At 47.9% G+C, this 21,491-nt stretch overlaps 1 protein-coding gene across 1 annotated transcript in view; it reads right to left on the reverse strand.

Moving 5' to 3' along the window:
• LOC311248081 (dysferlin-like) overlaps window positions 1-19,676 on the reverse strand; it is a gene marked incomplete at both ends in the record, with an annotated part of 33,889 nt that extends 14,213 nt beyond the window's left edge. The window contains 6 exons of the mRNA XM_084339035.1: window positions 8,593-8,696; window positions 9,610-9,736; window positions 12,002-12,117; window positions 17,628-17,658; window positions 17,772-17,822; window positions 19,614-19,676. Coding sequence (XP_084195161.1) covers window positions 8,593-8,696; window positions 9,610-9,736; window positions 12,002-12,117; window positions 17,628-17,658; window positions 17,772-17,822; window positions 19,614-19,676 — 492 coding nt within the window. The remainder of the gene's footprint in view (window positions 1-8,592; window positions 8,697-9,609; window positions 9,737-12,001; window positions 12,118-17,627; window positions 17,659-17,771; window positions 17,823-19,613) is intronic.
• Between the last annotated feature and the right edge of the window lie 1,815 nt (window positions 19,677-21,491).

Here is a 21,491-nt window from a genome sequence, read left to right on the forward strand (position 1 = left end):
AGGTCTCCTCGTCCTGGCCCGGAGCTCCTCGGATGCAAGCACCACTAGTGGTCTGCCCAGCCTGGTTAAGACTCCAGATAACGTCAGGAACGATGGGGGTGCTGCTCACTTTATAACTCTAACCGACGATGCACCATACATAATAGACTATTATTAGCTTAATAGAAATACGTCCAACTCGACGGTATAGTGCCAAACTATGACAATTCAACTATTAATCCACACGATATCTCAATGCCTATTCTGAGGCCAAGTAGGCCTTACTGCACCACACGTGCGTCGTGGGTGAGGCTTCGCGTCTGTTACTCGGTTGGAGGGTAAAGAACTAATGGACTAAAAGAAAGTTCTACTTTACTTGCGCCATATATATATGCGCTGTGAACAAATAGTACCATTCGTATTTCGCCAGACGTATTCCTACGCGGAACCGGGCTTGCCACGACATGTTGGGCGGCACGATTGAACTTGAACCTAGGGGTATGGCTGCTGGCGCCAGGTTCTCGTCCAATGGTAGAATGAAACTATTATGGGCTGTTTAGTAGACTAAAGGGATATTCAGTGCATATTGTACAAGGAATATACAGGGGATATCAAACGATATACAAGTACTATTAAATATATATCCATAAATAAATATATATATTCAGTTTAATCTGATCCTTCACAACAGCCGCCCCCTAATTAGTCCCACCTAATTAGCTAAGCAGAGACAGATTAACCGCACTGTCTACCACTCAAGGTCCGCTGTAAGGGTCAGTCAACTCACAAAGTCATGGGGTCATGGTCATCATCGATAGTGTCTGGGAGTCGGGGCAGTTCTATTAGCCTCGCCACGGGTCGTGTGTAAGTTCGCCCTTGGACGAGTACTTCAGCTGCTCGGACCTTGCCATCGGCACCGGTGATCACTTTGCTTACGCGGCCAGCCGGCCACATAGCTCTGGGTAGTGACTGGTCGATAATCATGACGACTGTTCCTTCTGTCAAATTGTCTCTCTCTTTTACCCACTTCTGGCGGGTCTGTAGAGACGGTAGGTAGTGGAGTAGGAAGCTGCTCCAAAACTTGTCAGCTAGTACTTGACTGTACCTCCACATTCTTCGGCTGTTCGCTTCTTCAGGCCTGTACATTGTCTGGGGTAGCGCGGGGTCCAGCCGCCCCATTAAGAGTGTGTTGGGGGTGACTGGGTCGACATCTGCTACATCACTGGAGACGTAACCGAGGGGTTTTGAGTTCAATACTCCCTCGATCTCCGTGAGGACTGTCATTAGGACTTCCTCCGCCACAGTCTGGGCCCCAAGCACGGCGTACAGGGCTGTCTTTATAGAACGTACTTCTCGTTCCCAGGTTCCACCGAAGTGGGGTGCGTTCGGGGGATTAAACTGGAAGTCAATCTGGGATGGAGCTAGGTGGGTCTTAAGTTCTGGGCCCATAGCTTGGAAGCTCTCTCTCAGCTCTCTTTCTCCGCCTTTGAAGTTTGTCCCGTGATCAGACAACAATGTAGACGGTTTTCCTTTCCGTGATGTGAATCTTCGGAAGGCCATAAGGAATGAGTCTGTGCTCATGGTCGGAAGGAGCTCGATATGTATCGCTCTGGTGGTCATGCATTTGAATACAATACCCCACCGCTTCTCGGTTCCTCTTCCTCTCTTTATATACAACGGGCCAAAACAGTCCATGCCTGTGGAGTGGAATGGCTTGTCGCCGAGTCGGAGGCGACAGGGGGGTAAGTCAGCCATCCGTGGTATGCTGGGCTGCGCGCGCCACTTTCGGCAGTCTAGACAGGTTCGCTGGAAGCGTCGCACCGCTTCTCTTCCTTGAAGTATCCAATAGCGACGTCTGATCTCCGCGAAGACTCTCTCTGCTCCTACGTGGTGTACATCCTCGTCGTATTTCTTTATGATCAGCTCTGTGACCTTGTGTCGGCTGTTCAAGACTATCGGGTACTTAATGTCATCCGGTAGAACGGGGGCTCTCCGCAGGCGACCACCCACTCTGATGAGATTATGGGCGTCACTCTCGGGTGCCAGGTGGAGCAGTCTGCTGTCTGATGGGACGGGCTTTCCTCCCTGTAGACAGTCTAGCTCATCGGGGAACGAGTCTCTCTGGGCTCGTTGTAGTAGAAGAAGTTCTGCTTCTTCATAGTCAGCTGCTGACATGTCAGTGGTGGACTGAATCTCTGGGTGGTGCCACAGGAATGTCTTTTGCTGCGCACTCTCTAGGGTAATGCAGTCATCTATGTTGGGGTCTGTGGAGGCGACTGTGCTTAGTCCACAGAACATAGGTTTCTTGTTCTCAGCCTCCTCGTTACTTGCTTCCCGTGGGGTGGGCGTAGGCCACTCTTCTTCCGGGAGCTTGAGGAATTCTGGTCCGTCACTGTAGATGTTGCGACGGGTGAGGTCATCCAGAGACATTCCCCGGGTGATGACGTCAGCTGGGTTGTGTTTGGTGTCCACATACCGCCAGCTCGCTGCTTCTGTTAACTCTTGAATCTCGGTGACTCTGACTCCCACGAAGACTTTGTATCTGCATGAATCAGACTTGATCCATGTGAGTACTGTCGTGGAATCTGACCACAAGATTGTTCTGTGCACCGGAATGGTGAGTTCACGTTGGATTAACGTGGCTAGATGCGCTCCTGCTAGGGCTGCGCAGAGCTCTAGACGCGGGATAGATTGTTGCTTTCGTGGGGCTATTCTTGAGCGAGCCAGGATGAAAGCAGTGTGTATCTTTCCTCCCTTCTCTTGTGCACGCAAGTAGGCCACCGATCCATAGGCTACTTCGGAGGCGTCGCTGAAGACGTGTAGATCAATCTTGCATGTCTCTGGCCTCACTGTGGATGGGAAGTAGCTGCGGCGTATATTGACGCCTGGGAGTGAGCGGAGTTCCGTCTCCCACTCTCTCCATGTTGAGGCAAGGTGTGCGGGTATTGGGTCGTCCCAGCCCTGGTCCTTGTCCCATAGTGCTCGTACAATCATCTTTGCCCTGGTGGTGTAAGGTAGAATACATCCCAACGGGTCATATTGTCTGGCGAGTGTTCTGTACACACTCCGTCTGGTGGTCGGTGTCGCCGTCGACCTTCCCTGCTCTGGAGTCAGGGGTTTGTGTCTATAGTGGAGCGAGTCTGTTTTGAAGCGCCAGACTAGTCCTAGTGTCATTTCTTGGGCTTCTCCTGGGATGGTCGCCATCCAGGTCTCGCTGCTGGCAGCCTTGTCCGCGGGGGAGAGGCTGCGCAATACGTGCGGGTCACTGCTGGCCCACTGCCTGAGATCAAAGCCGCCTTTGATCAGGGAGGCGCGTAGCTTGATTAGGAGAGCCTCGGCTTCTTCTTGAGTCGAAACGCTTTGTAAACAGTTGTCCACGTAGAAACTGTTCTTCACACTGTGTCGGACCTCTTCATCTGCTGCTGGGTCCTCTGCGACGTGTTTCTGTAGTGCAAATGTAGCACAGCACGGGCTGCATGTGGTTCCGAAGGGGAGTACTTCCCACTGGTAGATGGCTGGGTTCTCATCTCCGATCCTCTCTCTCCATAGGAACCGCAGCAGGGGCTTGTCCTCCTCCACTAGTCTCACCTGCAGGAACATCCCTTTGATATCCCCGCTGATAGCCACCTTGTCCTGGCGGAAGCGCAGTAGCACGCCTAGTAGGGAGGGGCCGAGTGTGGGGCCGGGCAAGAGCTCTTTATTCAGATTTTGGGATCCGATCTGGTAGCTGCAGTTAAACACAATGCGATCCTTGCCGTTGTGGTGGACCTTGTGATGCGGCACGTACCATGATTCGGTCGTCTGATCGGCCTCTTTAATGTCAATCTTTGTCACGTGTCCCGCTGTGATTAGCTTCTCAATCTCAGCGCGGTACACACCCTCTTGAGCGGGGTCTTTGGCTAGGCGCCGCTCCGTGTTCAATAGATAGCGCTCCGTGGCGTCTTTCTTTGCGTGAAAGGTGGGCATTCCCTCTCGCCTCAGGAGTGGAGTTGCGTATCTCATCACTCCGCCGACTGTGACTCTCTTTGTCCCTTGCTCGAGTAGGTTGATGGCGTAAATGTCTTCTTTAGAACGAATATCTTTCTTTTTGTTCTTAAAGGGCATTGTCTCTAGTGTCCATAGCCTCTCGACATGCTGCAGGAGAGTGGTGTCTTCTTCTGTCGTTCTGGAGTGGAGGCAGCTAGTGGCTGCTGTTCGGTTGAGAGATTTAGCGAGGGGGCCTTGTAGTGTCCACCCTAGGCGGGTCTCGACTGCTGCAGGACAGCCTCGGGGTCCTGTATGGACCCGGTCAATCGGGACTATGAGTTCTGCATGGTCGGAGCCTATCAGCAGGGTCGGGGTAGCGCCGTCTATGAGCGGGATAGGTAGTTGTCGCAGGTGCACATATTTATCCATCAACTTGGCGATAGGGTAGGTGTACTGCGATAGTCCTATTTCTTGGCTGGTGAAAGCATTTGTAATCCTATACCGTCGCTCTGGCTGCCCGTTTGCTGCGATAGTGAAGGAGACATTCTCACCCTTTATCGTCTTTAAATCTCTTCTTATTGTCCGAATCGTCATTTCGTTCTCGCTCCCCCGCAGTCCCAGCTGGGCCGCAGCGGACGCGAGCAGAAGGGTCTTCTCTGACCCGTCATCAAGGACGGCGTAAGTGTCCATGACTTTATCTTGGTAGCTCAATGTCACACGGACTACCTTTAAGAGCACTTGGGCGCCGCTGCTGCTGGCGGGGTCAATGTACATGACACTTGCCTTGGTGCCGCTCGATGGTGCAGGTGAAGGCCGTCTTCTGTTACTGTCGTGTAGTATATCTAGATGGGCTCCGTCGCACCGACTGCACCTTTTCTTTAGGCGGCATTCGGCTGCCATGTGACTGCGCGCACATCGGTAACAGCGCCTGTTGGACTTTATCCATTGACTCACTTCTTCTGCATTCATCTTTGTGAACTGGTCACATTGTGACAGCCAGTGTTCTTTCTCACAGTAGGGGCACACCATCTTCCACTTCTCTTTTCTCGAGGGGGTACTGTGGCTCTTACTGCTCGGTACTGACTCTGATTGGTGCATGACAGTCACCGATCTTCTTCCATCATTTATTCTCCTGGGTCCCTCTCTGGAGCTTGGCGTGCTCCGCCCGAACGTATCCAGTCGTAAGCTGCTGACTTCTCTCGCCAGGAAGTCGGCTAGATCAAGGAGGGATGGTTCGGGGCCGTTAGGATCCCGGTAGTCCCTCTGCCGCCTAAAACGCTCTTGTCTTGCGGGTGGCAGCTTCTCCAAAATCCTCTCAACGTTAGAGTTGGCGTATAGCTCATGCATGCCCTTTTCCCGTTGCGCTCCCAGCATCCCTACCAGGGACTGCACTTTGATTGACAGGTCGTCTAATGAGCGATTGTCTGTTGCTGGGGGTAGGCGATCAATATGCCTTATCTCTTGGATTACGTAATCCCATATACGTCCATATCTCTGGTCCAGCGCGGCTAGGGCCGCTGTGTATGGGGTCGTAGAGGTGGCATAGGCTAGCGCTATATTGTGCGCTCGCGGTACTTTCAGGTGCTTCAGTAATATTGCATACTTGTGGCGTTCATCAGCGACATCCACCATCATTGTCTCTAAGCACATCCGGAGCTCCGTGTACTGTGCTCGATTCTCATAGGTGAAATCTGGAAACGACGGCGTGGCAATGTATGACGCCGTGGATGGCTGATACATCGGCGAGCGTTGGGGGAGAGACCTCCTAGGCGAGTCCCCTCTTGCGCCTCTCTGTGGGCTGGTACCGACAGGGTACCATGGCCCGCTGGTCCAGGTGCTATTCCTCGGGGCTGGTCGTGCTCACCCGTGAATAGAGTCGGGGGTCTGTAGCGCAGCGCCGCGGGGGTATAGCCTGGACTGTACTGGACCTCCTGGTCCGGTGGAGTACTGTGCTGTCGTCTGGCTTGGTTCTCCTCCTCTCCCTCTTCTTCCTCTATCAGGTCTTCCAGATCCTGTAATCGTTTATTTAGCTTCTCCGCAGTGTATGCCGCTCCTTCCTTGTAGCTGGGTCTCGCTTGGACCGGTCTGGGAAGGGGGTCTGCGGGGGGTATAGGTTCGGTCTGTTGGTCAAGTTCAGGGTCGCTTGCTCGGTTAGGAGACGCTGCCCTTGACTGTTGTCTCGACGAGTTCCTTGAACCCCTGGCGGAGGGAGAGGGTGTTGCCTTGAGGATCAGCTGCTCCATTAGCTGCGCTTGTAACTTGTCGCGCTCGGCTTGTAGTCTGTCGCGCTCGGCTTCGCGCTGGATGAGAGCGAGTTCGCGCTCTGCGTCTCTTTGGGCACCGGCAGCGGCACGCTGGGTGTCTGCTCGGTCTCTTGCCATATTCTCTTCCGTCTGAAGGCGTCTCATCTCCAGGCGTATGCGCTCTTCTTCGCTCCGTTGTTGCGCTTGGAGTTGTTCGCGCTCGCTAAGCGTCTGTGCTTGGAGTCGGTCGCGTTCACCCTGAAGTCGATCGCGTTCGGTAGAGGCTGTCAGGCTGACGAGGAACGCCTGTTGTAGCATCCTCTCCGCTTCGCTGGGGGAAGGCGGTTGTGGAGGTGAGCCGCTCCTGGGTGAGCCGCTCCTGGGTGTACTCGTTGGGGAGTCCTGGAGCTCTATTTCCTCGGCGCTCTCCTCCTCTTCTTCCGTGCAGAGTTCTCTCTCTGTAGGGTTGTCTTCCTCCCGGGGCTGGTCGGGGACTACTTCTTCGGTATTGGCGGGGGGTAAAGGCATGTCAGCTCCCTCCTGGTCCCCACCGTGAGCTTGGTCAGTTACATTAGAACCTACTAGGGCCTCTGTGGTCGGGGAAACCTGGTCGTTAAGGTCAGACATAATTTTACTTTCTACTTTTACCGCGTTTACCGTTTGTCGAAGGCTAGGTAGTTGACTGACAGCGTAATCCTCTAAGTACTGAGGTGTCTGTCGTCTGCGCCGCGGGCGTTCTACGTTAGGAGGACCGTTTCGTGGAGTGTTCATCATAGGCCATTTTAATATTAATAACACTATATTAATATTACACTAGTTACCCTCCGGCTCGAAGGACCAATTGTAACTGAGGGGTACAATTCCCTGACTGTATTGATAAGTATGGTATTATTAAACCACTACCTCTTGTACTTTAACTTCTGGCCATCCAGTACATGATATAGATATGATGAACACTTTCCCACCTGATGAAACGAAGTCCACACAAATGTACAAATCGAATATTTAATATAGCAAAAGGTATATACAACGTTCACTTGATGACATTTATGATTTGAAATGCACTTGTATGGCAAATGAGTATTCGTAGGTAAATCAACATTGAATGTCCAATCTCTGGTTACGCAGGGAGTAAGTATACAACCCGGTTCTTTAGGGAACTATAGCGATGGTACTTAAATGATTATAGCTGGATACACTAAGGGGGGGGGGGGGTCCCGCTGGTTGTAAGACAGTAGGAGGGGGGGGTTAGAAGAGCCGCTGGCGGTATCCCATCTGGCCGACGATTTCTTGGGAGAATTCAAAGTCTTGAACACGGTGCCCACAGAACCTCGGTCCGCAGATGAATACAGCCGGACCCTCTGGTGGACGGTAGCTGCCGGTCCACAACGGAGAGACGTGAGGCGACCTCACTGGTGTAGAGTGCCGTCTCACCTGGACTCCTCTCCGGGGGGTAGTTCCAACACTCAGCAGTGTTGGCCGTTATCCATGGAATAATCAAAGCACCCAAAGCATAATCCAAGCCGTGGAAGGCTCGCCGTCGTCCGGGTAAAGTAATCCAATGTACAGGTCTCCTCGTCCTGGCCCGGAGCTCCTCGGATGCAAGCACCACTAGTGGTCTGCCCAGCCTGGTTAAGACTCCAGATAACGTCAGGAACGATGGGGGTGCTGCTCACTTTATAACTCTAACCGACGATGCACCATACATAATAGACTATTATTAGCTTAATAATAATAATAACTCGACGGTATAGTGCCAAACTATGACAATTCAACTATTAATCCACACGATATCTCAATGCCTATTCTGAGGCCAAGTAGGCCTTACTGCACCACACGTGCGTCGTGGGTGAGGCTTCGCGTCTGTTACTCGGTTGGAGGGTAAAGAACTAATGGACTAAAAGAAAGTTCTACTTTACTTGCGCCATATATATATGCGCTGTGAACAAATAGTACCATTCGTATTTCGCCAGACGTATTCCTACGCGGAACCGGGCTTGCCACGACATGTTGGGCGGCACGATTGAACTTGAACCTAGGGGTATGGCTGCTGGCGCCAGGTTCTCGTCCAATGGTAGAATGAAACTATTATGGGCTGTTTAGTAGACTAAAGGGATATTCAGTGCATATTGTACAAGGAATATACAGGGGATATCAAACGATATACAAGTACTATTAAATATATATCCATAAATAAATATATATATTCGGTTTAATCTGATCCTTCACAACAAGTAGCAATAGTAGTAGTAGCAGCAGTAGTAGTAGTAGTAGTAGTAGTAGTAGTAGTAGTAGTAGTAGTAGTAGTAGCAGTAGTTGTTTTGTTTCCACTTGCACTATTCTGAGTCCCAAATGGAACCCTTTCAGCAGAGGATTGTGGGTATTTGAGTGGTGTTTTCCGTACTGTTTTTCCAGCGAAGTGGATCTCCACCAGCGGGTCGACCAGGTTCTTCCTGTTCGAGTCGAAACCTAGAATCTGTCTCATACCATCCATGAAAGCATCGTCCACTAGAGGGAGAGAGAGGGAGGGGTAGAGAGAAAGGGAAGGGGAGAGAGAGAGGGAGGGGGAGAGAGAGGGAGTGGTAAAGAGAGGGAGGGGGAGAGAGAGAGGGAGGGAGGGGTAGAGAGAGAGGGAGAGAGAGAGGGCAGGGTAGAGAGAGGGAAGGGTAGAGAGAGAGGGAGGGGTAGAGAGAGAGGAAGGGATAGAGAGAAAGGGAGGTGTAGAGAGAAAGGGAGGGGTAAAGAGAGAGGGAGGGGGAGAGAGAGAGGACGGGGTAGAGAGAGAGGGAGGGTAGAGAGAATGGGAGGGATAGAGAGAACGGGAGGGGTAGAGAGAGAGGGAGGGGGAGAGAGGAGAGGTGGAGAGAGAGAAAGATACATTATTAAAAGGACAACATATTGAGAGGAACTGATTGTCAAACACACACATGAGAAAACATGTACACAAACACAACAGACAGACACACACACACCTACACACGTTCAAGTTCAAGTTCTTTATTTTGTTAATACACAACAATACAGGGGCATTGCCGGTAATGAAATTCTTGTGTTTCGAGCTCAGACTCAACAGTGCACAATTAATAAACATCAATGAATACAAGAATGGTAACAATAGGTGGTAGTAGTAACATCAAAATAAAATATAAAATGAGGTAATATAAAATAGTCAGGATATATTATTTACAGTAAGTGTCTTGCGTGCATGATAAGGTGTGTGTGTGTGTGTGTGTGTGTGTGTGTGTGTGTGTGTGTGTGTGTGTGTGTGTGTGTGTGTGTGTGTGTGTGTGTGTGTGTGTGTGTGTGTGTGTGTGTGTGTGTGTGTGTGTGTGTGTGTGTGTGTGTGTGTGTGTGTGTGTGTGTCCAATAACTATGACAATAAGTAGTAGTAACAAACACACACACACACAGGTGAACTCACTCTGAGGCAGGTCCTCTGCTCTGAAGACTCTCAGGGTGAACACGGCACCTCTCAGAGAGAGACCCGCTGGTCGGAGCAGGTTCCCCTCAATGTCCTCCTTGTCTTCCACACACTCACGCTTATCAGCCTGACATGTACACACACACACACACACACACACACACACACACACACACACACACACACACACACACACACACACACACACATACACACACACACACACACACACACACACACACACACACACAGACACACACACACACACACACACACACACACACACACACACACACACACACACACACACACACACATACACACACACACACACGCACACAGATAGAGGTTTTCAGATTAAAATATTATCACACGAATGACATACTGTACAGAGAGAATACAAGGAAAAGACACAGAGACAGACCTGTCATGATTTCCCCCTAAAACAGACCGGAAGCAGGAGCTGAACGTTGGCACTAGAGCGTGAGGTACTAGGTAGGCACAGGGCTTATGGATTCACTAGTCTGTATTCACTAGAGCGTGAGGTAGGCACAGGGCTTTTGGATTCACTAGTCTGTATTCACTAGAGCGTGAGGTAGGCACAGGGCTTTTGGATTCACTAGTCTGTATTCACTGCTAGTGAAACTCCCAGTGTATTTTCTACGGAGTCCTCGTCCGGCCGCGTCGGGAACATGTTATTCCTACCCGTCCGCGCACTACGCAGAGACCTGCACTGAGCGTGTGAAGATAAGCGTGTGTTCCGCAGTGGTGGAAGAAGTACACAGTTCCCTTACTTAAGTAAAAGTAGAAATAACCAGATAAATGAGTACTCTGGTAAAAGTAAAAGTCCTCCATTCAAATTCTACTTAAGTAAAAGTAGAGAAGTATTTTCTATTGAATCTACTTAAGTATATTGTATATTGAAATTAAAAGTATGCATTCTACATAACGTTTGTGTATTCCAGTGCTTGGGTGCATTCAATCCTCGATCCATTGACCTCTAAAAGCGGTATGTGCTCCAGTTAATGCGCTCTGATTACGTTAAACAACTCTGAAGTTGATAGGCTTCAAATGTGAAAGTATAATTTTATAATCTTCATACATTTTCTGCCATGTATTCTATGCTAAATCTTTTTCTTCAAAGTAACTAGTAACCGATGGGTTCAGATAAATGTAGTCGAGTAAAAAGTACAATATTTCCTTTGAAATGTAGTGGAGTAAAAGTATAAAGTTTCCTAAATTAAAATACTCATGTAAAGTACAAGAAACTCGAAATTGTACTTAAGTACAGTACTTGCTCACAAAATGCCTTTGACTTGGATATGAATTTTAGGCTCTCTCTCTCCCCTTCTCCCTCCCCTTCTCTCTCCCCTTCTCTATCTCTCTCTATCTCTCTCTCCTTCTCTCTCTCCCCCTCTCTCTCCCCTTCTCTCTCCCCCCTCTCTCCCCCTCTCTCTCCCCCCTCTCCCCCTTGTGTTGATAAAAGGATGGAGATGAAAATATAGCAATGAGGATTGCAATATGGATTTCTATTTTCAGTTCAGGTGCCCCTTTAAAGAGTATTATTTCTATTTAGTAATCTGGCAATACATTTAGGAATGACAACACATCTCCAATTCCATGTTTTGAAATTTGGTGTGAATTTACCCTTTTGTTTACACATATTCTCCCACTTTCTCTCCCCCTCTCTCTTTCTCTCCCTGTCTCTCCTTTTCTATTTATCTGTCTTTCCCTCTCTCTCTTTCTCCCCCTCTCTCTCTTTCTCCCTCCCTCTCCATCTCTCTCTCTCTCTCACCCCTTCTCTCCTTCCTATCTCTCCCACCCTCTCTCTCCCCCCTCTCTCTCCCCTTCTCTCTCTCTCCCCTTCTATCTCTCTCCCCCCTATTTCTCCCCTTCTCTCTTCGCCCCTCTCTCCCCTTATCTCTCTCTCTCTATCTCTCTCCCCCCTTCTCCCCCTCTCTCTCCCCTCCCCCCCTCTCTCTCCCCTTCTCTCTCTCCACCTCCTTCTCTCTCTCCCCCCTTCTCTCTCCCCTCTCTCTCCCCTTCTCTCTCCCCCCTCTCTCTCTCTCCACCTCCTTCTCTCTCCCCCCCTCTCTCTCCCCTTCTCCCTCTCTCTCTGCCCACTTCTCCCCCCTCTCTCCCCTTCTCTCTCTCCCTTTCCCCCCTTCTCTCTCTCTCTCTCTCTCTCTCTCTCTCTCTCTCTCTCTCTCTCTCTCTCTCTCTCTCTCTCTCTCTCTCTCTCTCTCTCTCTCTCTCTCTCTCTCTCTCTCTCTCTCTCTCTCTCTGCATCCAGTCTGCATCCAGTCTGTTTCAGGGGTTACACAGGACAACACTGTGTTGATACCATCAGATTATGCTTTTCCATTGGTCAATTTCAACCAATCAGACTCACCGGTGGCTCATCTCCAGCAGCCAATACAAACAGGCTGACCTTCAGGTAACCTTTGACCCCTGCCGACAGGTCATCGGGGTCACACAGCAGTAGCCACTTCCTCAAGAAGCAGTGTCCTAAAGAGACAGAGGATTGAAAGAAGATCTCAGGATAGTAGTGTCACACATCTTAACACAGACTCAGTGATGACGTTCTAGTGATGTGTGAGCGTTTGGTTTCACAGAAGTCTCCAGGACAGCCGGGGTGAAACCAGGAGACGTCCGACGACCTGTCTGTGCGTTCGGTTACCTATGGCCAGTGTCGTAGTACTCAAGTCCGGACTCTGACTCAAGTTCGAATCCTGGACAGATTTTCAGGACTCGTGACTCGACTTGGACTTGAGCACTGATGACTCGGACTTGGACTTGGACTCTAGCAGTGACTGCATTCGGACTCGGAAGGTGCAGACGAGGACTCGGACTTGTTAATCTTTGTAATAAGCCCTAATTATTTGGCAGAAGATATTGATGGCTAGTGCATTTGTTTGGCTATTGTGTCACAAAGTAAATAAACTCCATTTGAAATGGTGACCGCTGTGTCATTTATGTTTAAATTACTCTGACTCTTCTTTGGTGACTCGGTCTCGGACACTGGGGACTCCAGACTTGACTCGGACTCGAGGTTTAGTGACTCAACTACAACATTGCCTATGGCTAGTCTCCAGTCCCTCATTCATCAACGTGTTCTACGCACAGATCTGTGCTTACCCTGTGCGTACGATCATTTCTAAGCAAAGAGTGGGATTCATCAATTTCGATTTGAACTTGACTCCGTGCTTACATCTACGCACAGGTCAGACCAGGCGTACCTGGCGCCCAGTGGTAGAATATATTATTACAACAAGGAAATGAGCTTCTGTGCATAATAACACTGGCATGTTCTGTACGAACCGTAGTTCATTATAGTTCATTGTAAAATAGCAACAGTAGTGTAATTATGGTCAAAACCCTATAAATAGCATTTGGAATAATAGATCTTTCTCTCAGAATGAATGCAGCATGGTTTATATAGCGTTATCGGAATATACGGGGTGTAGGCTACTGACTGACTGCGCTCCGCGTAGCTTGATTGATTGATTGAAAAGTTTATTAACAGATTGCAGAATGGGTACAGTACAGTACAGCTCAGTACATACAATTGTTAATTGGGGATGCAGACCAACTTTCGTCTTGTTTACATCAGGGTCCCCCATTTTCAATTCATCATAAATCATAAAGCTCAACTCGTTATTATTTTGCGCACAGACCGCCGAAACACGGGAACGTTTTGATTATATTTAAAAGGCTTTACGTTAAACGAAACAAGTGGAATTTCGAAGCTGTAAGCAGAATAAGTCATATGAATATAGTGTTCTTCCCCCTTTTTACTGTATAAGAAAGAATAGAAAACGCATTGCAATGACACCATGCAGATAGTGGACAGACTATATGATGGGATTCAAGTTCGCGTTTTTGTTGCTCATAGGCATGCTGTCAGAGTATGATATCTTAATCAAACATTCTAGAACATTTGTCGTCACAGATCATGTCCTAATAGAACATAGGCTATGGCATGGATCGTGATATTGTGTGGACTGTTATTATTACTGTACACCGGTACCACCCATTGTGACAACAGCCTTGTGAGTCCCGCACACAAACATGATGGAATTCAAGTTCATGTATTGAAAGGCAGGCTACATCATACATGCAGTGAGATTCATTGTTCTTGTATATGCTCTCGTATTATATTGTTTATATAGGCTACCCAATACTGACATCAAAATAGATTGTAGTATGCCTCTAGAAATCATATGCAGCAGGTAGAAAATTGACGGAAGATCCATCGCGATTTGGAATAGAATTGAGGAGAACTTTAATCCCTGCAGTATTAATCAAACAACACGGGAAAAGGCAGTCATATTCCAGCGCGGTCTTTATTAGCCGACAACAAAATAGATGCCTCTAAAAATCATATAGCCAATCGAACACAACTAATAAAGGCATTCATATTACAGCACGGTTATAATGACACACAACCAACGCCAAACAGTGGTCAACGAACGGTCTTTATTAGTATTTTGAGCTGTCCAGGCAGAATTGCAGCAATGGTCTTAGGGAGCCGTTGATATCTGACATCACCGTTTACAAATCCGCCTTTTATTTATCCCATAATACGCGATAGTGTCTTCTTGGTTCGACAGCAGTGAATTCTCCGTGGAGTTTCTCAGAGTCCCGCTCGGGTCAGTCCATTATTTCACATCCCATGGGGGGTGTTTCCTCATTTTCATGACCATATATGGATAATCATGCACGAGCATTGACGGTAGAACAAAGTGGTATTCATCATGACAGGTGTGCGTAGAGCCTGCGTACGCACCGTGTGATGAATCCCGACTTCCCTGTGCGTACACTAGTTCTACATTCCGTGCTTACGTGTGGAAATAGAAATGTTCTACGCACAGATCTGTGCTTACCCTGTGCGTACGATCATTTCTAAGCAAAGAGTGGGATTCATCAATTTCGATTTGAACTTGACTCCGTGCTTACATCTACGCACAGGTCGGACCTGGCGTACCTCGCGCCCAGTGGTAGAATATCGTTACTACGCATAAGCACTCCTCAGTCCTGCATTAGTTTCAAGGCGGAAATAAGCTTCCGTGCATTAGTGTTCAACTTCTGTATGACCCGTAATTCATTATAGTTCATTGTAAAATAGCGACAGTAGTGTAATTATAACGGGCTCACACGCGAACAAGAGGTTGGCCTGCTTGTTTGGCACGGGGGGGCAGACGCAAAACACCAACCTCCAAACGCGATTAGATATTGTTTCAAATAAAAAGCAAATTATTTTGTGTCATGTTTCCAAATAAGATTGGTCACGAAATGCTTTCTACTTCAATTTGTTGGTTAGAATAGATGACCTCCGTTGAAACTTCACTGAGACTAACAGTCTATTTGTGAGCTCCCGCACAGATGTGATGATAATAATAATAATAACAATAATAATAATAGCTTCATTTTATATAGCGCCTTTCAAGAGACCCAAGGTCGCTTTACATAGATAGGGGGGGGGGGGAATAACAAAGTAACAAACATAGTGGACAGACACACAACATATATATATGATGATGGAATTCATTCAAGATCCTCTCCACCCTCGGGTCTTTGCCACCGCGGCACGGTCCATCGTGATATTGGAGATGGATCGACCAATAGACTGTTACTGTAGCTGTCAAAGCTCCATCACAAATGCAGTTGTGTGAATAGAAAGGGATTCAATCCACTCAGTCAATGTTGCGATGCGCATTTGCCTGATACATGTTATTGCTGGATGCCGGGAGGAAGGCGATGCTGAATGTTTTCAATTCATTAAATAAAACGGATACTTTTTGCAAGGGTTTACTGACTGTCATACAAATGATCAACCAACTACATACTGTAACTTTTCAGTGCACGTTCTTATTTACATTGTGACAACAGCCTTGTGAGTTCCCGCAGTGACCCGCACACAGACATGATGGAATTCAAGTTCATGTTTGTATTGATCACATATAGGCAGGCTACACATGGCGTACCTGCTACATCATACATGGCAGTAAGATTCATTGTTCTTGTATAGCTCTCGTATTATTGTTTATGTAGGCTACCCAATACTGACATCAAAATGGATTGTAGTATGCCTCTAGAAATCATATGCAGCAGGTAGAAGATTGACGGGAGATCCATCGCGATTTGGAATCAAATTGAGGAGAACTTTAATCCCTGGGTATTAATCAAACAACACGGGAAAAGGCAGTCATATTCCAGCGCGGTCTTTATTAGCCGACAACAAAATAGATGCCTCTAAAAATCATATAGCCAATCGAACACAACTAATAAAGGCATTCATATTACAGCACGGTTATAATGACACACAACCAACGCCAAACAGTGGTCAACGAACGGTCTTTATTAGTATTTTGAGCTGTCCAGGCAGAATTGCAGCAATGGTCTTAGGGAGCCGTTGATATCTGACATCACCGTTTACAAATCCGCCTTTTATTTATCCCATAATACGCGATAGTGTCTTCTTGGTTCGACAGCAGTGAATTCTCCGTGGAGTTTCTCGGAGTACCGCTCGGGTCAGTCCATTATTTCACATCCCATGGGGGGCGTTTCCTCACTTTCATGACCATATATGGATAATCATGCACAAGCATTGACGGTAGAACAAAGTTCTACGGAGGAGCGTAGAGCCTGCGTACGCACCGTGTGATGAATCCCGACTTCCCTGTGCGTACACTAGTTCTACATTCCGTGCTTACGTGTGGAAATAGAACATATTCTACGTCCACGTTGATGAATGAGGGCCCTGGAGTCTCTCGCCGAAAGATGAGTTTCCAGCTTGGAGACAGAAGCAACTGGGTGTTGAGGGCACTGCACTCGATTGGTTCACCTCCTACCTCACCGACAGACATCAGCTCATCTCCCTCTCCGGACACACCTCTCCCCCCTCCTCAGTTACGCAGGGGTTCCCCCAAGGCTCAGTCCTCGACCCCCTGCTCTTCATCTGCTACATACTCCCCATTGGTCACATCATCCGCAAATTCAACCTTGACTTCCACTGCTACGCAGACGACACCCAAATTTACATCAGCACAAAATCCTCCCATAACCCAGCCCTCAGTCACATTGAGTCCTGCAACTCCCTCCTCACTGGCATCACCTCCCGCTCCCTCCATAGACTACAGATGGTCCAGAACTCTCCTGCTCGCCTGCTCACGAAAAACTTTTTGTGTATTGATATTGTTCCCTGTGGTTCTGTTTCTTTGTTTTTTGCCTATTGTCAGCGACTTTGGGTAATTGAAAAGCGCTATACAAAATAAATGAATTATTATTATTATTATTATTAAGATGATGCTGAGGATCTATGGCCCTTTTAGCTGTTAATCAAGCATCCTAGCTAGCTGGGTACCTAGCTAGCCCATTCACAAGGACAATTTTGTGATCTATCTGGGTAGCTAGTAATTTGGAATAAAAGCTCAAACGGCTCAAAAGTGAATGTTTGTCTCCTGTTCTACACATTGATTTGAATCATTTCATATTTGTATTTATAATGCTATCTTCGGTTTCCATCTTACATGTGGATCTACATCCTTCAGAAAAATGTGGGAAGTTATTGTCTTCGCTCCCAGGAATTATTCCTACTCTCTGTCCCTAAATCCTGTACAGAATTGGGGGGGAAAAGTGCATTTAAGTCGCTGCTCCCTCTGCTTGGAATCAAGTGCAAAATGATCTGAATCTTCGAGAGCTGGTCTCACTGGATGAATTTAAAGTCATTTTTTATTTTATACTGCCCCTGTATGAACTCTGATGTTGATGACTTGTGAGTTGTGACAAATATTGATGGATATTTTGGATATTTTGTGATTCTGTCATTTAATTCTTATTTTATTGTAAATATGTTTTTATTTCTGCTCTTGTAAAATATTTTTTTATCTCAGTGAAAGGTTCCTGGTTAAATAAAGGTTAAAATAAATGTTTAAATATAGCGCTTTTTGATCCCTTAAATATTACTTTGTGAAAATAGGATATTGATGAAATGGATAATGAAGACTGATACTCACTGTGCTCATTGTAGACTGTCCCCACATCCAGCTATCAAAACATTCAGAGATTATTATTCATTTAGAATATGTTCACACATGACCATAACGCAGACTTTGTTTAATGAATCCATACATAACAATTGCAACTGAACGACGGCTTACCTTGAATTCACCAATCACAGCGTCGGTTCTGAGAGACCGGGAGTCACACACCTGTCAGAGAGAAAGGGGAGGAGCCATCAGAGGCTTGTTAAAGTCACGGTAAACGGAGACATAAAAGGGATCAAATTCACACTTATAGATCCCCTCCAGATGTATTTTAAATCCTTTAAAATGTTCTATATTGGGCGGCTGAGTGGCACAGTGGGCAAGGCGCTCGCCACTAACGCAGGAGATGCTGGTATCGAGCCCAGCTCTCGGCGTTGCTACCGGCTTGGCCAGTCGTCATACTAACACAATTGGCAGTGTTAGAGGGTGGGAAAGCCGGTGGGTGGGGATTGGACTTTGTGGACAGCGACTCCTACAGGTCGGTTGGTGCGCCTGTACAGCAGAATCAGGAAGTATCGGGGGCAGCGTGAGCCTCCCACGCGTTACTCCTCGCCACTGAGAGATCGCGCTGTTCAGGTGAAAAGATGCGACGGCTGCCTCCTCGTGTACCGGAGGGGAGACGTGATGCAAGGCTTGGTCCTCACTGCAGCCGACCAGTGGGAGGCATGGTCTAGCAACGTTCGAGACAGGTGAGGGGAGAATTGAAGGGAGAAAAATAGAAAAATAAGGAGAAAAAGTGGATCAAAAAGAAAATATGTTCTATATTGAATAAATATTTATATAAATAAATGTGTATATTCCAGCATCTCAAATGCAAATTGGAAACAAGCAACCGTTGATATTTGCTACGAATTCCAAGTTGGCAGTGTATTGTTTCAAGACATGTGAATATCTACTCAGCTTTCTGTGTAGCTGAAGATAATGGTGTCAAGTTACCAGATACTGGACCATGATAGGTTTGACCGGCTATTAGTGACGTCACATCACACATCCGACTCAGTGTGACTCAGTTTCAGGGACGTACTCAGAAGTTCTCCCTCTCCAAGGGAAGAACGTGAAAAAGGCACTCTGGTGACAAGATCTGCACAAATAATCATTTGGGGTTTTTTTTATCTACTTTTTCTCCCCATTTTCTATTTTTCTCCCATCCCAATTTCGTATTATCCAATTCTCCCCTCCCCTGTCTCGAACGTTGCTAGACCATGCCTCCCACTGGTCGGCTGCAATGTGGACGAAGCTTTGCATCACGTGTCCCCTCCGGTACACGAGGAGGCAGCCGTCGCATCTTTTCACCTGCACAGCGCGATCTCTCAGTGGCGAGGAGTAACGTGTGGGAGGCTCACGCTGCCCCCGATACTTCCTGATTCTGCTGTACAGGCGCACCAACCGACCTGTAGGAGTCGCTGTCCACAACGTCCGATCCCCACCCACCGGCTTTCCCACCCCCTAATACTGCCAATTGTGTTAGTATGAACGACCAGCCAAGCCGGAAGCAACACCGAGAGCTGGGCTCGAACCCAGCATCTCCTGCGTTAGTGGCGAGCGCCTTGCCCACTGCGCCACTTAGCCGCCCAATACAAATAATCATTTGTATAGTCAAAGCCATAACTCCAAGAGGAGTTAACCATGAAAGAGGTTTGAGTGGAGAATTAGCGTATGTCATCTCTATGATGTCAGACCAGGGTTTTCCAACCTGGGGTCAGGGGGCTAAGTGGGGTCCCCTAATATGATGATGAGGTACTTTGAAGAAGATCCTATTCAACTAAAATGAGTAAGAATATGTTGTTGCTATTTTGACACGCTAAACTACCACCAATCGTTTTTTGCACAAAAACCACTAAACAAACCCATGCGGCCTGCTCACAGACGTGTGTTTTTACACACATGTTATTTTCACCTGTGAAAGAAGATTCCGAAGCCCCTGTGTCGGATGAGAATAGATGAAGTTAGACTCACAGTGATGAAGATGGGCTCATCAAACAGGTCTGACGGAGTCTCGTAGAAGTTCAAGAAGAACGTCTGCAGAGAGGAAAAGAAAAGATATTAAACCTTTCACTACCACACTACAGACGGTTAACCCTTTCACTACCACACTACAGACGGTTCTGTATCGTTAGGGCTCAGCTTGGCTTCGCCTTCTGCACCATCTCGCGTACGTGCACGCGCACTGAACAAACCACAAATGCACCTCTAATACCAGTATTAGTCTGACCACACCCCTCATCAGCTTACCTTCATAAGCAGGTGTGTGGTCACCTGCTCTCCTCCTTCTCGCTTTCACCACAAGGAAGAAGTGCCTCGGTAGATCCCCACACTTGACACCATGATGGAAGAAATTGGATTAGGAACAGCTTGGGAAACAAGGATACGTTGACATCATATCTTTATTTTCTCTCTCACTATTTTCGGGAAAATACGGCGATATTGTCTTCGTACTGGAGTGTCTAGAAGATGATGATCATTCTACAAACCCTCCACCGGTTTTCGTATTGGGAGCACGCCGCTGCATGCTTCTCAACTGCAGTTCCTTGCTGTGTTTGTTGGGGTGAAACCTGTCAAGCCACAGCTGAACTGTCGGACATGCCGCTGTTGTGAGGAGCGGTGCGTTCCAGGTTGGGTGAGTAGTGTTTGCTGGCGGGCTCCACTTGTCTGTTAGTGCTATGGGGGCTACTAGACGAAGTTTATGGAAACCGGCCCCAGGCTAGGGTCCTTTGTTTAGCCGTCTAGGCGACAGAAGGCCTTGGTCTGGCGACCATTTTAGTTTTAACTAGTGGGCCGCGACCATTGACACTGGTGATCCCTGTGTGTTCTGGACGAGTGGATTCTCTCTGTCACCGTGTTAAGACCCCATCTTTCATATCCAAATGAGAGTATTCCTTCACGAGGGGATATGTGCATGTAATGTGCGATAGCGGCAGATTCATGTTCAAAGTCAGCTATACAGGCCAGTTGGTACTGTGCTGATTCCGCCGGACGTGTTATTATCACCGTTGTGAAGCGGTGTTGACGTCTTGTTTTTCCTTTTCTCTTAAAAAGTGAGGAGGGTTCAGAACGGCGGCCTGTCTGGGTGAGTGTTATGTCATTGTTTACATGTTCATAGCTTACGGTTAGCCGGTCGGTGGCCTGGCGCGGGGTGGCTTGGCTTCTCGCGCGCCGCCGGGAGCTCGCTCCTGATCGCGTGCGTCGTAGATCGGCGTCTCGCGAGCGGAAGCGATAGCACCCGAACGGCTGGAGCAGCCGTTAGCTTGATGCTATTCTGTTGAACGTGCTTTGATTTTTAACATGTTTTACACTTTTGACCACGACGTCATCCTTGACAGGGGATGTTCGTCAACCCTGCCCGAGCCTAGACGGGGATTGCGTCAACAAAGAGGACTGTAGCGACTGGTGGAGCGGCGACGCTGCCCGGATCGAACAACACGGGACGCTTGTGACTGCACTTCGTTGATCTGCGTTCCGGGCAGGTACGGGGTTGGCCAGACCCTCATAACACGTCTTCTGGTTTTACCTTGCTAAATGTATTGTGAATGACGGTGTTTTTTCCCAAAACGTGTGTTGTTGCAATGCATTTGAGATACGTTGCGGGTTGTGTGTGAGCTGTTTTTGTCACTGGCAGTAGCTTCTCCGTGCAGGTCGTGATGTATTGATCTGGTTGTTGTGTGAGAAACATCATGGTGTTTATGTGTACCGTGTACTCACTACTAAGGCAACTAACCTATGAAGCTATGCTTGGTGACGAGTGAGTAAAAGAATGTTCTTTCTCAGACTGTAATGACAATGAACAGTGAGTTCACACATTAACAGGTTTTCCTGTTTTAACTGGCCGTATTGAGG

Source organism: Notolepis coatsorum (genome assembly GCF_963971535.1).
Source record: "Notolepis coatsorum genome assembly, contig: SCAFFOLD_1700, whole genome shotgun sequence".
NCBI lineage: Eukaryota > Metazoa > Chordata > Actinopteri > Aulopiformes > Paralepididae > Notolepis > Notolepis coatsorum.